Raw genomic sequence first — 19,703 nt, 5'->3', positions numbered from 1 at the left:
TATATAGTGCACTGTCTGATCGTTCTCTATCCCCTATATAGTGCACTGTCTGATCGTTCCCTATCCCCTATATAGTGCACTGTCTGATCATTCCCTATCCCCTATATAGTGCACTGTCTGATCGTTCTCTATCCCCTATATAGTGCACTGTCTGATCGTTCTCTATCCCCTATATAGAGCACTGTCTGATCGTTCTCTATCCCCTATATAGCGCACTGTCTGATCGTTCCCTATCCCCTATATAGTGCACTGCCTGATAGTTCCCTATCCCCTATATAGCGCACTGTCTGATCGTTCCCTATCCCCTATATAGTGCACTGTCTGATCATTCCCTATCCCCTATATAGCGCACTGTCTGATCTATCCCCTATATAGCGCACTGTCTGATCGTTCCCTATCCCCTATATAGTGCACTGTCTGATCGTTCTCTATCCCCTATATAGAGCACTGTCTGATCGTTCTCTATCCCCTATATAGCGCACTGTCTGATCGTTCTCTATCCCCTATATAGCGCACTGACTGATCGTTCCCTATCCCCTATATAGTGCACTGTCTGATCGTTCCCTATCCCCTATATAGCGCACTGTCTGATCATTCCCTATCCCCTATATAGCGCACTGTCTGATCTATCCCCTATATAGCGCACTGTCTGATCATTCCCTATCCCCTATATAGTGCACTGTCTGATCGTTCTCTATCCCCTATATAGAGCACTGTCTGATCGTTCTCTATCCCCTATATAGCGCACTGTCTGATCGTTCCCTATCCCCTATATAGTGCACTGCCTGATAGTTCCCTATCCCCTATATAGCGCACTGTCTGATCGTTCCCTATCCCCTATATAGCGCACTGACTGATCGTTCCCTATCCCCTATATAGTGCACTGTCTGATCGTTCTCTATCCCCTATATAGTGCACTGTCTGATCTATCCCCTATATAGCGCACTGTCTGATCGTTCCCTATCCCCTATATAGTGCACTGTCTGATCATTCCCTATCCCCTATATAGCGCACTGTCTGATCATTCCCTATCCCCTATATAGTGCACTGTCTGATCCTTCCCTATCCCCTATACAGGTGTTGGTCATATAATGGTCATTGTCTGATCGTTCTCTATCCCCTATATAGTGCACTGTCTGATCGTTCTCTATCCCCTATATAGTGCGCTGTCTGATCGTTCTCTATCCCCTATATAGTGCACTGTCTGATCGTTCCCTATCCCCTATATAGTGCACTGTCTGATCATTCCCTATCCCCTATATAGTGCACTGTCTGATCGTTCTCTATCCCCTATATAGTGCACTGTCTGATCGTTCCCTATCCCCTATATAGTGCACTGTCTGATCATTCCCTATCCCCTATATAGTGCACTGTCTGATCGTTCTCTATCCCCTATATAGTGCACTGTCTGATCGTTCTCTATCCCCTATATAGAGCACTGTCTGATCGTTCTCTATCCCCTATATAGCGCACTGTCTGATCGTTCCCTATCCCCTATATAGTGCACTGCCTGATAGTTCCCTATCCCCTATATAGCGCACTGTCTGATCGTTCCCTATCCCCTATATAGTGCACTGTCTGATCATTCCCTATCCCCTATATAGCGCACTGTCTGATCTATCCCCTATATAGCGCACTGTCTGATCGTTCCCTATCCCCTATATAGTGCACTGTCTGATCGTTCTCTATCCCCTATATAGAGCACTGTCTGATCGTTCTCTATCCCCTATATAGCGCACTGTCTGATCGTTCTCTATCCCCTATATAGCGCACTGACTGATCGTTCCCTATCCCCTATATAGTGCACTGTCTGATCGTTCCCTATCCCCTATATAGCGCACTGTCTGATCATTCCCTATCCCCTATATAGCGCACTGTCTGATCTATCCCCTATAAAGCGCACTGTCTGATCATTCCCTATCCCCTATATAGTGCACTGTCTGATCGTTCTCTATCCCCTATATAGAGCACTGTCTGATCGTTCTCTATCCCCTATATAGCGCACTGTCTGATCGTTCCCTATCCCCTATATAGTGCACTGCCTGATAGTTCCCTATCCCCTATATAGCGCACTGTCTGATCGTTCCCTATCCCCTATATAGCGCACTGACTGATCGTTCCCTATCCCCTATATAGTGCACTGTCTGATCGTTCTCTATCCCCTATATAGTGCACTGTCTGATCTATCCCCTATATAGCGCACTGTCTGATCGTTCCCTATCCCCTATATAGTGCACTGTCTGATCGTTCTCTATCCCCTATATAGTGCACTGTCTGATCGTTCTCTATCCCCTATATAGTGCACTGTCTGATCGTTCTCTATCCCCTATATAGTGCACTGTCTGATCTATCCCCTATATAGCGCACTGTCTGATCGTTCCCTATCCCCTATATAGTGCACTGTCTGATCGTTCTCTATCCCCTGTATAGTGCACTGTCTGATCGTTCTCTATCCCCTGTATAGTGCACTGGCTGATCGTTCTCTATCCCCTGTATAGTGCACTGTCTGATCGTTCTCTATCCCCTGTATAGTGCACTGGCTGATCGTTCTCTATCCCCTGTATAGTGCACATGAGGACTTAATTCCTATGGTGCTGCTCGCGTGGCGGTCAAAAATGACAGATTTATTAAATTTGACTCATTCTAACATGATAAGTGCACCCCAGGAAATATTATGAAACAATAAAACAATGCAGTTCATGACCCCTTTAATATCTTAAGTCATTTTGCTTTGTATCTTGATTTAAGTATGTTTAGATATTTGCACTGGAAAACAAGACAAAAATATGAAAATGATTCCCTTTGCAGTGTGGTGTCCTGACTGTCCAGGTCACAGAGTTCAGGATAAAGCGAGCGCTGCAGCCGGTCAGATCATCTAGAAAGTGGCAGCGGACGAAGCTCAGATCAATCACATTACCCTGATGGCCACCGTGAAGCTGCAGGCTGTAATAAACTCAATAGATTCTCATCGGCAGGGAATCTCACCCACGTTGCTGAAGACACTAGTTACCGTATCAGCCAGAAATCTATCAGGTGGAATCTGAGCAGACGAGTGAAGCCGAGTGAGCCGTAATCATTATTTACTCTTCTCAACATGAACTACAGCAGCACAGTGAGTTAACCAGGAGAGACCAGCTGAAACAGCACTGAACACATTTATACTGTATCATATCTGTGATCGATTAATGAGCAACATGACCTGAAAAACCTGTTGCACACAATCTACTACAGTCCTTCTCTCGTCTGATGGATGATTTAGACTTTTTCAGCATATACAAATTTAGATGAATTGTGCAAACGTATCTTTTTGCTGTGAAATCTTCAATGATAAACCTAAGAATAACTTTGATATTGTTAGTTATATTTCAAGATGAACACTTACCGGACTAAACTTAATTATCCATACATAATTTTTTTTTTTAATCATAAGTGAAATATGGTCATCAGGCTTTTGAGGAAGGTTTACTTCATCATTGCATTATTTGTTTTATAACTACAGAGATTTGATCATAAAACTAAGCATTTAAATATCATCTTACTAAGACATATTATTAGCAGATATAGAGAAAAGAATGATATTTATATGCATTTTATGTCAGCAACTGTTATAAAGATCTCATTGATTGAATGTTTTATTATTTTTTTGTCCATATAAATATCAGCATCTGCACCAAATTGTATATCTTTGCTCATTGTTAGGCCTCTGAATAAAATTCTCTCCATATTTTCACTATATCATACTATAAATAGAGCCTGATGCACAAAAGCCTGATGCATTAAATATGATACTCAACAAAAAATGTATATACACCAGTCAGGCATTATATTCCTAATATTGTGCTGGTCCCCCTTTTAATGCCAAAACAGCCCTGACCCGTCGAGGCATGGACTCCACTAGACCCCTGAAGGTGTGCTGTGGTATCTGCCACGAAGATGTTAGCAGCAGATCCTTTAAGTCCTGTAAGTTGCGAGGTGGATCGGACTTGTTTGTTCAGCACATCCCACAGATGCTCGATTGGATCGAGATCTGGGGAATTTGGAGGCCAAGTCAACGCCTCAGACTCGTTGTTGTGCTCCTCAAACCATTCCTGAAGCATTTGTGCTTTGTGTCAGGAGCATTATCCTGCTGGAAGAGCCACAGCCACCAGAATACAGTTTCCATCAAAGGCTGAACATGGTCTCAGCAATGCTTAGGTAGGTGGAGCGTGTCAAAGTAACATCCACATGGATGGAGGACCCAAGGTTTCCCAGCAGAACATCGGCCAAAGCATCACACTGCCTCCGCCGGCTCGCCTTCTTCCCATAGTGCATCCTGGGGCCATGTGTTCTCCAGGTAAGCCACACACACACACACCCGGCCATCCACGTGATGTAAAAGAAAACATGATTCATCAGACACTTCTTCATTCATCAGAATCAGACACACTTCACAAGGACGAATGACCATAGTTGTGTCTGAATACACTAAAACAGATGCCATTGACTGTAAGAGTTCAGCTGGGAATCTGTTTTAGTGTATTCAGACACAACTATGGTCATTCGTCCTTGTGAAGTGTGTCTGATCAGTCAGCAAAACAGAAACTGATCTAAAATAAAACACTTTCATTAAAGACATGACTTAAGATTGACTCATCTGCTACAGCTATACAATTAACTGTGCTTCAAGTTTAACAGTTTCCGTGAGGACAGTTTCAGTTATTAAAATGAGCAAACCTTTATCAATCCATTTTTAAAAAGATGGCAAGAAAACATTTGCTTTTAAAATACACTTCAAAATGTTTCTTCTACTCACCAAGGCTAAATTTATTTGATCAAAAATACAATAAAAGCAGTGAAATATTATTACAATTTAAATCAGCTGTTTTCTATGTAAATGTATATAGTAAAGTGTAATGTATTCCTGTAATCAAAGCTACATTTATTTATTTATTATTTTTTTCACCTTTATTTAACCAGGAAAGTACTCGTTGAGATTAAAAATCTCTTTTTCAAGAGTGTCCTGGCCAAGATAGGCAGCAGTACAACCATACATACAACACATAATACACAATAACATAAGACAACTAAAATAGCAGATACAACAACCACAAATCCTTAACAAATCATGCCGAACAACTACAGCTAGATGTGACTGCTTCCAAGTCAGTTAATATCCTCTTAAAAGTAACCAATGAGACAAGCTTATTAAGTTTCAAATGTTTCTGTAACTTGTTCCACGCAAAGGGAGCAGCAAAGTTAAATGGCTTTTCCCCCAGCTCGGTTCTAACATTTGGTACAGACAGAAGAACAAGATCCTGAGACCGAAGATTGTAGGTCAGAAGGTAGGATGGAAGAAGACCTAAAATAGCCTTATATATAAAAACATACCAGTGTTGAAGTCTCCGTGTTGACAGAGAAGACCATCCAACACGTTCATACAGTTCACAGTGGTGAGTGAGGACTTTAAGACCAGTGATGAACCTCAAAGCTCCATGGTATATAGCAGTGGTTCTCAAATGGGGGTACGCGTACCCCTGGGGGTACGTGAAGGCACTCCAGGGGGTACGTGAGATTTTAATATAGCCTACATATATTTAAAAAGTAGCATCCATGCAAAAATCCTTTAAAAATAATAATTTCATAAATATTTCTGTGAAATATAAGTATAAGTTATAAGTATAAGTTCAAAAAATGTATTTAATATTCAGTAGGCTATTCAATTTCATTATCCTAAAAACCCAGATTCTCCCCCATACCAGGATGGTTTGACCCAATCTGTCATTTGCAAAAGGTGCAGACTGATTTGCCCGAAAAGTTACGCAGTCACAACGCAGTGATTACTATACCTCTGAAATATAACAAATACAGTAGCCTACATGTGCAGAATACATATACTTTCTACTTAAAATAAGCCTAAAATGCAAAATAACATGACCAAGGATACTAGTCTGGAGCCCTGCGTGACGCGACTGAACGCAGCTGCGGGACCGAATATACCGGTAGTCTACTTGTGAGTTGATGCTATACAGATACTATCGTCCATGGGCGTCGGAAGTAAATTAGAAGTGGGTGGGTCAGTATAAAATATGATAGGTGGGGAAATACTTTTGCGGGGGGGTCTGGGGGTTCTCCCCATAAATATCCATAATAAAGGCTAGATGTCTTACAGCGGAGTCACCATCGTCATCACCGGCGGCCATCTTGTCACAGGCAGGCTTTCTGTCGGGCTCTGTGGAACCTGATGTAAGATGAGTGATCTGTATGAACATAAATACTCTTATCTCGCTGAAATCTTGATGGATTTACAAATGGTTTGGTTTCTTACAAACATTATTACCATGGCTACAAATCTGCATGCTTTAACATGTTGAAATTGCACCTTTTCGTTTCGGTAAACGACTTAATCGTGCAGCTTGTGTATCACGGCTAACTTACGTGCACTTTATCAAGGCTGAGACCACAATCGAGCTGCTCAATTATATAGGTTTTATTGACACCAATAACGATTTTATTACAACCAATCTTTTTATATATATATATATATATATATATATATATATATATATATATGTGTGTGTGTGTGTGTGTGTGTGTGTGTGTGTGTGTGTGTGTGTGTGTGTGTGTGTGTGTGTGTGTGTGTGTGTGTGTGTGTGTGTGACCTGGTAATCCCTACGTTATGGGGACAAAATGTCCCCTCAAAGATGGCAATATCCGAAATCCGTGTCCTTGTGGGGACATTTTTAGGTCCCCATGAGGAAAACATCTTATAAATCACACAGAAGGAGTTTTTTTGAGAAAGTAAAAATGCAGAATGTTTCCTGTGATGGGTAGGTTAAGGGGCAGGGCCAGTGTAAGGGGATAGGATGTACAGTTTGTACAGTATGAAATCCATTACGCCTATGGCCTATGGAAAGTCCCCATAAAACATGGAAACACGACTGTGTGTGTGTGTGTGTGTGTGTGTGTGTGTGTGTGTGTGTGTGTGTGTGTGATATAATTAATACATTTCTCATGTTGCCATTTGGTACACAGTTTTAGTAGCCTATATATTGATTTAACATAAATACCTTTTTTTATTGCACCTATCTGTTCTGTTCAATGTTGAATTCCATTCTTTCATATTGAATTCCATGGTTATAATCATTCATAAGTATGTAGTGTCATAACTACATCTCTGACGTTTATAACAAACGAAACAGTTTGAAAATCGGTTGAAAATTGAGCAAGTTATGGTTATTTAAAAGTACATGCACCATTAAAACACACTGTTACGAGTGAGCGACCTGCCTGTGACAAGATGGCCGCAAGTTGCAGACGGCGACCTCCATTGGCCAACAGCGCGCACGAGACATCTAGCCTTTATTATGGATATCTATAGTTCTCCCCCAGAAAAAAAATGATTTCATAGATGTGATTTTCCTGCATTATGGTGCGTTTTAGGCCATATCCCCCATCCCAAAAAAGACCTCAAACCAGTCGATACCAATAGTCTAATAAAAAGGCTATATTCATTTAACTGCCATAGACATCAACAGTTTCACAGATAATGATAATGAACAAGTTGCATGTTTTTTATGCTCCGTATCCAGACAGAAAAAGTGCCGTTTACTAAACGATTGATTGGGACAGACAAAATTACAGAAATCACTGAATTATTTACTGTGGCTGTAGAGTAGGGGTATAAGAGACGCATGGCACTAAGTTTTGACTCATATCGCGAGCATATGTTCGAATCCGCCTTTTGCCACACTCGCTCTACTCCCTTTCCCCATCACATATCAAATCGGAAAGGTATTTATTTTCAATAAAAAAATAGAAAATATTAGAAAAGGGGAAATTAAGCGTTTACCTTTGTTTAATAATACGTTTCTTAATAAGTTTCTTGGTTAAGGGATAGTCAATGTAAGCAGACATGTGCTGAATTAGAGACGATAAAAGTGAGTGGGTCCAATATCATTGGTCTTAAAAAGTGGGTGGGTCTTGTCCCACACACACACAATGGTTCCGACGCCCATGCTATCGTCACATTTTTAACTATCGTTAAATGTACTATCGTACTATAATGTACTATCGTACATTTCAGTACTTGGTACCGAAGTACCACTACTTGTGACATCCCTACATACAACCATGTTTAATTTTCATAAGCGGATCATGGTTCTGTGTAATCACAAATTGTATTAATCTATCGTCTCACATGCCTAACTTACCTAAACTAACACGAGTCAGTAAATTGCATCGGATTATGAGGTAAAACTTTTGTCGTCTTAACGTCATGTAAGCTTAAGAATTGTTGCTGCGAAGAAGAAAAAAACGTTAATTATGCTAATTAAAATGATTATTAATGAAAATATATGAACTTATCTTAAAACATCTGCAACCAGTGGCTTTGTCTTTTGCATTGTCCTTTCAAAATGACAGTTTGGGAGCGAATTTAAACAAATCAAGGCGGGAAGCACGTGAAACAACCAAGCGCTGGGTAGAATCAACCAAGCATTGCGACCCAGCAGGTTTAACCCAACGACTGGAAATTTGAAACTACCCAATGGTGTTTAAAATGTGATCAAATAAACCAACAAAAATTACCCAACAGTCTTAACCCAGCATTTTGGGTTAAAAATAACCCAGCATTATTTAGAGTGTAATAAATGAATCATAATTCCACAAATAATATAAATTAGTACTATAAGATCCTCTAAAAATAAAATACTACATAAAACACATTATCAAACTAAAATCATTTTTGAGTGCCACGTGAGGAGCACCAGAGTTAATATTTTTGGGGGGGTTTAACTTTTTTTTGTCCAAAAGAACAGCATTTATTTTATGGTATAGAATCTTTTGCAACATTATACAAGTCTTTGTCTCTTTTGATGAATTTGATGCAGCCTTGCTGAATAAAAGTATACATTTCTTTAAGAGAAAAGACAATCTTTTGAATGGTAGTGTAAATGCATTTATATATTTTCACTCAAATATGTTTTTGACCACACAGTGAGGCAAAATCCCCTTCAAATAAAGTATAAAATCCCAGTATTTTGAGGCAGCTGTGAATAAATGCTTTGTCTTTGTATTCTAACCCTTTGTGTTATTATGGAAATCCTCACTGCCCACACACAGTATGGAAAAACATAATACTGTGCAACTCAAAGTGTTATCAGTAAAGGTCAAAGCCAATTTCAGCATGTAACTCAATATTACATATGACCAATTCTGCATCAATAACCATCTAATGAGACCCCATTAATAAAACGCACATCCTTGATTATCTCACAATCAGCGTTCCCAGCATCCTCACTTTTTTCTAAAAAATGGCAATCATCAAACTCTGTGTTATAAAGTAACATTTAGGCGAGGTAAGTTTCCAAATGTGAAATGGAGCTCATTAAAATTCATACCTGTCGTGAATCAAAATGGAAATGAAAAGGCGAGGCTGGGCTCGGTGACAAAGATGTGCTGGAAAAGAGTCGTCTTTTTACAGGGAGAGTAAACATATCAGTGTTTGAAGAATAATGGCTGATCATTTAAAAGGCAAAACATGTATTACGGCATGATATTAAATGCTGATTCACATTTTAAGACGATCGCCAACAGGTCACATGCAGTTTTATATTAAGGTTGACTAATTGCCCGGCTGTGACTCTGTTATAATCTGTCATGTCATGCTGGAAGTAAATCACCGCGGCCCCGGGGACGAATCGCAATAGATTTGTGTTTCCGCAGAGCTGAAAATGGCAAAACGCTGTGCATCAAATGCATTATGTTCAGAACGTAATTATTAGTGGGGCTTGTGAAACCTATTATTAACCCTGTGAAGCCTGACATATGGAAAAATAGTCCGATCAAAATCATTTAAAAGAGAAAAAGAATTTTTTTTTATAGAACCTTATGACAAAATCCAAAAAAAAGTTTGCATGTGTTTTTGTTGAGCATGATATTTGATACATGCAGGCTTTTATGGCTCATATGTGACCCTGTCCACAAAACATACGGGTACAGAGCTGAATAAATAAGCTTTCATTTGATGTATGGTTTGTTGGAATAGGACGATATTTGACAATATTTTAGAAAATCTGGAATCTGGAATATATATGTACGGTAGGTAATTTACAAAATATCTTCATGGAACACGAGCTTTACTTAAAGGGATAGTTCACTTTGAAATTAAATGTTGATATGTTTTAGCTTACCTCATGGGCATCCGAGATGTAGGAGTATTTGTTTCCCCAGTAGTTTCAATTTTGATCATTTTAGGTCAAACCGTTCTTGTCTGTGCCTCACATAATGCAGGTCTATGGTCACCACCTCAAAGAGCATACACAGAGAAGTCCAAATTAAACAATCCCCCATGGTAGTACACACTGATGGCCTAAGACACGAAACGAGCGGTTTGTGTGAGGAAACCAACAGTATTTATATCGTTTTTACTAGGGTTGTGCCGATGGACGATATCATCGTCCATTGTGATGGCTGTGCGACATTACGATGGAGAAACACCATCGTGATGCCACGCCCCCGCCACGCTGCGAGTCTTGCGAGTCAACACACCAGAGGCTATGTGAGCGGAGTGGAGCGGCGGCAATTTCCCCTCCACGCTCTTTCTAAGCATTTAAGAATCCCTCCGCTCCAGCTCCGCTCCGGGTTCACCATCTCCCGCTCCCCGCCTCGCTCACTGATATCAGAAACACTGCTCCGTCTTCGCTCAGAGGAAATTTGCGGCTAATAACTGCTAAAGTCTTTTAGTATGTACATCACAGTAAGTGATGCAATGCAATACACAATGATGACTGAGATCAAGACAAATAAACCTTCCTCGAAAACCTGATGATCATATTTCAGACTCACATTTGAACATGATTTGTCTGAAAAACGATGAATAATCATATCAACTTAAGTTGCTTTAGTAAATGTTGAACTTGAAATATTAGCAACTGACTAGAAATCAGTGCCGATTTCACAGCAAAAAGACACAGAAGGTGGGCATTTGAACAAAAGGCTCTTAACCATCACTCAGACGACAGAGGGCGTGTAGTGGGTTCTCGCAAAGGCATTTCAGCAAAGTTTGGATCATTTAGAGGCCTTTGAAATCTGCATGTCAAATCTGATACAGCAGGCTTTATAGGGTTAATCTTCATCCTGCAGGCTTGTACGGTTCCTCAAATTGTGTGTGCTGTTTTACTAAGTAATCAAACACATCATTTTCACCAGAGCCGTATCCAGAGAGCAGAAGATCACAGGAGACTCTTTTTACTGAGTCAGTCACTGACAACACAAAACACCGTCTCAACCACACTGCAACCTCTCATGGCACTTACTGTTGCAATGCTCTGGCAAACACCCACAACACATCAGCAAGTTTTGCACTCGCAAACATCACTCTCATTTTTCTTAAAAACGTCAAAACCTGACTTTTACTACCAAGATTTATGAATACCAGTAGAGGCCTGATGGTTAACTATAGGGTCATTCCATGTCAAATCAACAAAATTTCAGGGTTTTGATTTTTGTTAATATTTTTTCTGAGGTAGGGAAAACATAAATAGTAATGAAAGACAAAATATTATATGAATGTATATTTACTGAGAAATCCACTGTTTTGTGGAGGAGGGTCAAAGTGCCAATTTTCACCTGAGATTTGGAGCCAAACTACAGGGGTGTAAAAATGTCTTTAGAAAGTTGACAGCATCATTATTTTATTTCTACACAGAGATCGGGATGTCTATTAGTGAAATCTGTTGACTTTATCAATCTTTGTTTTATTATATGCCAACGGTGACAGTTCAAAAATGGGGGAAAAGCACTTGTTTTGTGTTAAAGATCTCTTAATATTCTTTAAGATTCTTGTTCATAACAAATATTTCTATTGGTATCTTCATTTTAAAGGCTATATATGGATCAAACCCCAGAGAAATGGAGATCTTAAAGCGGCTCCATGGGTAAACTGGTCAACTGTACACATTTTCAGTGGCCAAAACCCAAATGTGGGTCACTTTGCACACAGCTGATACTTTTGTCGTTTAAAGGGGAATATCTGAATGAGACAATATATGTCTGAGTGACATAAATATTATTTTCCCAAAGTTTAAAAGGGCCCTTAAAATGAAGATAACAAAAGAAAAGTTTAAGAACCAGAATCTTAAAAGCATATTCGGAGAGCTTTAAACCCTTTGGGCCCGGTTTCAGAGACAGGGCTTAGATTAAGCCAGGATTAGGCCTTCGTTTTATTATATTTCAGTAGCTTTTATTAAAAATATATACTTTTTTTTAAACATTACTGGTATGCATCTTGAGACAAACCAATGACACTGACATATTTTATGATCTGTCAGTGCAAGTTTATTTAAGTTAAAACAGCTCAACTAAATGAATATATGCCCAGCGTTAGTGAAGAGCTGCTCTGTGATCAGTAATAAACTCTGCTCTGTCTGAAAGACTGCAAGTTAAGTCACTTATAACATATGTTTGAAAAAACAACACATCAAACATCTTCACAAACTAGGGATGCGAAGCGTTCATAAACCTTTGAGCTGATGTGCCTTCCTATAACAGAATGAGGCAGACAATGTAAAACGACAGCATTTCTACAGATTCACATTTCTGTGGTTATTATTTTATAGTATTCTATCCAGTGCATAAGCACTGCAATATATATATATATATACACACACACATGTCTGGTTCACTATCTTTGTGGGGACTCTCCATAGACGTAATGGTTTTTATACTGTACAAACCGTATTTTCTATCCCCACTACACCCACCCACCCACACACAGACTTTTCATTTGTAAAAAAAAAAATAATAATAAAAAATGTATAAATTTATATATAATAAATAAATTGTATTCTATATATATATATATATATATATATATATATATATATATATATATATATATATATATATATATATATATATATATATATATTAGGGCCGGGACTCAATTAAAAAAAATTATCTAATTAATTAGAGGCTTTGTAATTAATTAATCGAAATTAATCGCGTTTTAATTGCATATAAATATTTGACCTGAGAACAATGAGAAGTAATTTTTCACATGTATTTTTAGTATACCATTGAATAATGACTGATTACATAAGCTTAATCAACAAAATATTGTTTGTTTATTTATTTCAGTCCAGCAGACCAGTGCAATGTTTGCCATTAAGTTAAGCAAAAGCATATTTGTGATATTTGAGGCTCGATGTGCTGCGGTGATACGCAAATACCTTGTTGTATAGCTTGCACACAACCGTGCTCTTGTCGACGCTTCCATTCTTTCATTTTTTAAAACAAAATTTCCCATCCACGGGGCCAAGCAAAGCGGTCTCATCAGCTTCTTCGTTCATGTTCACTCATGCCCTGCGTCTCAATCAGCTCCCTAGTTCACTAGTCAGGGCACTGATCAGGACATAAGTCAATGGGCTGACTCCCTGATCAGTGCCCTGACTACTGAACTAGGGAGCTGATTGAGACGCACCCATGGTTTGTTGTTGTCGTGACTCCGGAGCGAGCGCTAGAGTTGGTGTTCCAGTATAATCAGTCCGTCGAAACTCATTCATTGAAAAACGTTCCGCGGTGCAAAAATAAGTGTGGTTAATTATTATTTTTTTGCGTAATTAATTAATCTTAATTAACGCGTTAAAGTCCCGGCCCTAATATATATATATATATATATATATATATATATATATATATATATATATATATATATATATATATATATATATATATATATATATATATAAATCCACAAAAAACATTTTAAATCGCAAATACAAAAAATAAATAAATGAAATTCTTTAGCGAGGACCTCTGGTTGAGTTGACGTGGACTGACCCTATACTAACCCCACCGCTAAACCTGTTAGAAACCCAGCTGCAACTTCAGCTATCAGATTACAAAACCTTGAATCTGCTCCTGCGGAACATGAATAAAAGATTTGTGACTTTTAAGGCTATAACATTCATGTGCCAATCACAGCCTCCGTAGGGCGCACAAGCAAAATCTCTAAATCCCAAAGACAAGCACGCAAGAACTTTCCAGCAGTGTTTCCAGAGACACGTGTGTGAGTTGGATCTGAATCAAAACTCACAAATATAAATAAGAGCCAGATCAGTGCGCTATCATGCCCATCTGCACAAGTACACATTAGATACATTATTTGTTCTGCTGGTGGTTACATAGAGCTTATGCATGTTAATTTACATCTGCTACATGACAAATGATTGCAAATCATCTTCATTAATTATGACATATAATTAGGATGTTTTCAGTTGCAAAGTCTGCCGTTTTTCCATGCATTCGGACTCAGTTTAAAGGTGTCATGAACTGACCTAAAAAAAAAAATCATACTGTTGTCTGAGGTCAACTAATGACGTTTGTGTGGTTTTTACATTCAAAAACATCATAACTAATAAGTAATAGGCTATTTTGTCTCCTGAACGTTGAGTTTTGATGGGCTTGTCACTGGAGACTTAGAAGTAAACGTCCACGGCTAGGATTAGAGAAGATTTGCATATTTAATGAGCTTCAGCTCCCCGGTCAGTTTAGTTCACATGAGGGATTGTTTTGAAAGCGGCAACCGGAATGATTCTCTCGATCACAGGGCTCATAAACGTCTTTATCAAACACAATGATTTATTTCTCATCTACCCGCGATTGGACTATTATTTTTGTATTACTTGGCCTGCACAATCGGTGGATACAAGCGCGAACCGCGCATACACGTACACACACACACACACACACACACACACACAAGCTAAGATCAAGAAAGGAATATTATTTCACTATTTGAGATTCACCGGCCTGCCGAGGGGTGTACGTTTTGGTAGCCCGTCTGGAAAACACACAGCCCCGGGACTACTATTACATATAAAAAAGATGTTTTACTCACGTAAGTGTGTTGCACCATTCCTGTCGGATCTAATATAGAAGGAGCAGCATTGTGTTTTAATCTCAATATGTCTGCAAATCCAGTGTCAACTTGAGACTTGCTTACAAACGATTCTGCAGTGAAATGAAGAGATTGCGAAGACCCATACAATGTCTTCCCCATGTGAGCTGGAACTTCATTAAAAATAAATAAAGTATTACACATTCCTAATATTATGAAGTTTATGCAGCAACTGTGTTCTTCCAAAATATCTTGCTATCTTCTTCGACATGTTTATTGCTGCTTGCAACGTGATCCGAACAGCTCCATGAGTCGGTGGGTGGGGCTACTGAATTAGACGTGCTGTAGAGGCTTGTTTCGTCAAACCTTGCTATATATATGCAAATGTTTACTGTTATTAACATATAATAATAATTACACAATGCAAGTAATAATATTCTAATGCTAATTTAATAATATGCAATATAAGAACTAGTAATATAAGTAATAATCAAACCTCACAATAATGCTTTGTTGAACCATTTATATTGCATATTATTATACAAGTAAATAACAGTAAAAAATATGCATACACAGTGTTCTGTCAAACCTTGCAATATGTGTGCATAACTTTACTGTTATTTACATATAATAATATGCAATATAAGTAAACCTTGCAATATTACATATACTTATGGTGCATATTATATAAGTAAATAACAGCAAAAATATGCATAGTGTTTTGTCAAACCTTGCAATATGTATGCATATTTATATTGTTATTTATTTATAATAATAAACAATTTAAGTAATAGTGTGCTTTGTTGAGCCTTGTAATATTATTAACATTGCAAAATATGCATACATGCTGCATTGCCAGGTTTATAGTTAGACAAAGCATACTGTAACTTATATTTACTTACTATATAATATTAAATAAGTAAAAAATGTATAACTAAGTAAAATGTATATTGCAAGATTTGACTTACAGCATAATACTACTTTTATTTAATAATATAAAAGTAAATAAAAGTAAAAATAGGCATATATTTGAGTACTTTTAAGTAGTCGTGACAGGTATGAAGTATGTCTTTATATTATTTGCAATTATTTATTTATGTATATTTACTTTAGTTCTTTTCTACGGGCAAGTGAATCAGCAAGAACATTTAAAAGGCTAAAATATAAAATAAAAGAAGCATTATACAAGCTTAAACAAACTGTTTATTAATATTGCCATCTATATTAACTCTATAAATGAAAGCAAGCTGAAAATACATGATTAAAACCTGTGCTGTACAGTAAATGGTATAGTTTGAGTTTGGGGCTAGTTTGCATTGGTCATCTGGCTGTGTTTATCACACAGACCTGTCAAAACGGTTTGAGTCCTCATCATTCACTCAGATCAAATGCACACAGAACTAAGTCAAATCTTCTTGACAGATCAAAGGTGAAGCCTAAATCATATCTGCACACCTCTGAGACACAGAAGCACAACAATAATCCTCATCTTCATCATCATAAGAAGAGAAACAACCGTACGCCTCCTGCTTTAGTGCTGTGTTTCTTAATGAAGTAACACATTCTGCTCTCTTAATAACTTTACCTGTACCTCTCAAACCAAACACCTCACTCGGCTGGATCTAGCTCAAGAACAGATTTATTAGGGGAAATCTTTATTGATTTCTGTTCCTACAGACGCCCCATCTCTTTCACAGAGGTTCACTGCCTGATGGGGCAGAAACTGCAAATTCTCATTCAAAACCAAAAGTAGTGAGGCTGCATTTATTGATACCTCCGAAAATCCCTCCAATCTGATAAAGGTCCCGCAGTGCAACTGGCAAGACTCCCTTTACCAATTAAGAAGAACATGCCCACCACGAACGGGCGGCAGAAATAGGACAGTGCGTGTTAAAGCAAATAAAGCAAGCCGTTTCAAAGCTTTGGCAGAGAAAATCCTTGGAGAGGGCATCTGCGAACACCTCAAGAGCAGTGCGAATGAAGCTACTCCACACTGTCACACATCATTATCTCCACAAAGAGGAATACAGCAAACGGGAACAATAGCACAAAAACTCATTCAGCCTTCAGATTACACTGTCACCTCAAATCTTCCACCATTTCTTCCATCAATTATGCAACATTTCCTGCATGGCTTGATTGTTATTTTTTTAATCACCATTGCTGTAGCAATAATGAGATTTTTTTTTTTTACATTATTTCCCAGTTATTTTAAATTATATTTTAATAGCTCATTATCTGTCCCTCTTTGTCCCACACCTCATTTACATTAAAAAAACGTAATTATCATACTCTGCTCTGAACTCACTTTGCACCTTGTTTATTTTTAGTGCAAAAATGACAATATATTACAAAAACAACCGCACAACATGACCAAGACAAGTTGGTTACACTTTATTTTAAGGTGTCATTGTTAGTGTAATTATACATTTAAGAACTTAGTAATATTAAGTAACTACATGCATTTACTAAGGGTTAGGGTTTGGTTTAGGGTTATTTACATGTAATTATGCATAATGTATAGTTAATGCTACATGTCCATATGTAAAACAAAGAGGGTAACACTTTATCTTACAGTGTCATTGTTACAAGTTACATGTAGGTACTATAGTAAACAGTAAATTATGCCATAATTACACAAAATTAACCCTAAACCAAAGTTAATTAATATTACTCAGTTCCTTAAATGTATAATTACACTAACAAATGGCACCTTAAAATAAAGTGTTACCTAAAAGTCTATATGTCTATAATCTAACTGTAAATCTGAGTGCTCACAAAGATTAGGCTCGTCATCCAAATGCAAAATGATCGGCTGACTTCAGATCTGCAAAGGACCATTTCAAAATGCATAAGATATGACGGAAAAAGCCAACTCAAATGCTGCAAATCTTTCACCAATCATCTATATTTATTCACATTTTATGTGTAATGCAGTATATTTCACCATAGATCTGAAACTTTAAATGTCATTCTCAAGCATTTCTTGTCAAATGCAAATGACAAAAAGTGCCTTTCAAAATAAAATAAAATAAAACTCCAATATCCAAAAATAGTTTCTATCTTTTTACTAATATAATATAACCATCTGAAGAAATATTATGCATAAGCTATATATTCATTAGCCACAATGTAACAGATTGTGTTGTGTACTTATTATATTAATAACAGTAAATTATGCATTACATGCATGCAACTAACCCTAACTCTACATATGTGTAGTTAACCTTTCATGTATAATTACACTGGACACCTTCAAATTAAGTATAACTCAAAGTTAGTAAAGCGAATAATCTCGCATGCATACTAGCTCAGAAGTAGCTGATGTGTGTTATGAGTGTCTGTTGTGATCTGTCAGCACATTAGTTGAGTTGGGTCTGGATTTGGATCGGGTTACTCACCCATGTTGGCACCAGGAGGCTGGCGGGTCTCTCTAGCAGATCAGGCTGATGTTTGGCGGCTGCGTTCATCTCCCATGCAGCCTCTGGTTCGGTGCACTGAAGTCACACACACTTGGATCTGTCATTTATATCCAGTGATGGCCGGGCATCGCGCGGACGCGGCTCCGGGGTCCAGCATCCAAATGGACCTGCCGGAGATCAGCAGCAGCTCTGTGCAAATCTAAATCAGTGCGACTGCGTGTGTGTGTGTGTGTGTGTGTGTGTGTGTGTGTGGAGAGGGGCTCGGGGTTTAAAGAGACATCCACGCAGAGCTGAAGTGATGTGGGTTATTCCTGCGAGTTGGAAAGAGACGCGTAACGCTGGAGGACCGGAGCGCAAGTGCTGAGCGCGAGCGCGAGCGTTCCCTCCTGCTGCCTCAGATATGATGCGCCTTCAGCGCGAGCTCGTTTAACCCGTCAGTGACTGGACTCTAAAAACTCAACTAGGGCTGGGCGATGTATTCACAGAACATTTATGATGCGCGAAGCAACATATCTTGATGATGGTTTCCATCTTTTTTCCCCCCACTTGGCTAAGTTTACCAAACCCCGCGTCACTGCACTAGTTTCTTCCATGCAATCCTTCTTGTCATGATGCATCAACTGCATCTGTTGTTTCAAACTTGAGTAGCAAAATGGCGTTTGACTTCGGAAGTTTGATTCACTTCCGCGAATCTGTCAGTTTCAATGAACAGGTTCGAAACTCACTTTGCGTCACCACTGAGATCGAATTTCATGTGAAATATTTGCGTAACTTATTATTATGATAATAAAAATAAACCCCGTGCGTATATTGTTAATTTCTTTGCTTTAATTTATAAGTAAAAATTTGCAAACGGTATTCCATCCATCACAATTACTTTAAAATAGAATTAAACACTTCTTAAATGTCTTTATTATACAAAATAAAGAATAATAATAATTTAATAAAAAACTAAGATTCCTAAAATATTATGAACTTTTATGTTAGATGCAATTAAATTATTTGACAGCACATATGTATTCCCTTGGCAAAGTTATTATTCCAGCATTTAAAAAAAATGTTTTGGTCATACTCATTTTGTTCATTTAGTGAAAAGCTCTGTGGAAACCTAGATTTCTGCTTAGCGTTTGTACGTGTAACATGCATACTCACTAATCTTTGTGTAGTTAGCAGTTTCAGCATTATCTCTCTTACTAAAGTAAATAATATTCATCTTGTTCCTCTTTATAATATTATTGATTTCTTGCACGCATTTGAGAAATGCAAGCACAACTATAGCCTAAGCACTGCCATAGGACACGTTTAAGAGACTTCCCTTTCAATTTCAGTGTTCACTGGCCAAAATAATGTGCCATTGACCTAATTATTGTTTGCACTGTATCTGTTAAAGTCAGTCTAATCAC

At 38.1% G+C, this 19,703-nt stretch overlaps 1 protein-coding gene across 1 annotated transcript in view; it reads right to left on the bottom strand.

The window, feature by feature from the left end:
- The window catches only part of sntg2 (syntrophin, gamma 2), a 115,165-nt gene extending 96,295 nt beyond the window's left edge, over positions 1–18,870 (bottom strand). Inside the window, exon 1 of the mRNA XM_067454917.1 lies at positions 18,280–18,870. Within this exon, the coding sequence (XP_067311018.1) occupies positions 18,280–18,348 (69 nt within the window). The 5' untranslated portion in view covers positions 18,349–18,870. The remainder of the gene's footprint in view (positions 1–18,279) is intronic.
- Positions 18,871–19,703: the final 833 nt, after the last annotated feature.

Source organism: Pseudorasbora parva, chromosome 10, assembly GCF_024679245.1.
Source record: "Pseudorasbora parva isolate DD20220531a chromosome 10, ASM2467924v1, whole genome shotgun sequence".
Lineage (NCBI taxonomy): Eukaryota > Metazoa > Chordata > Actinopteri > Cypriniformes > Gobionidae > Pseudorasbora > Pseudorasbora parva.
This window is presented reverse-complemented; position numbering and strand designations above follow the sequence as displayed.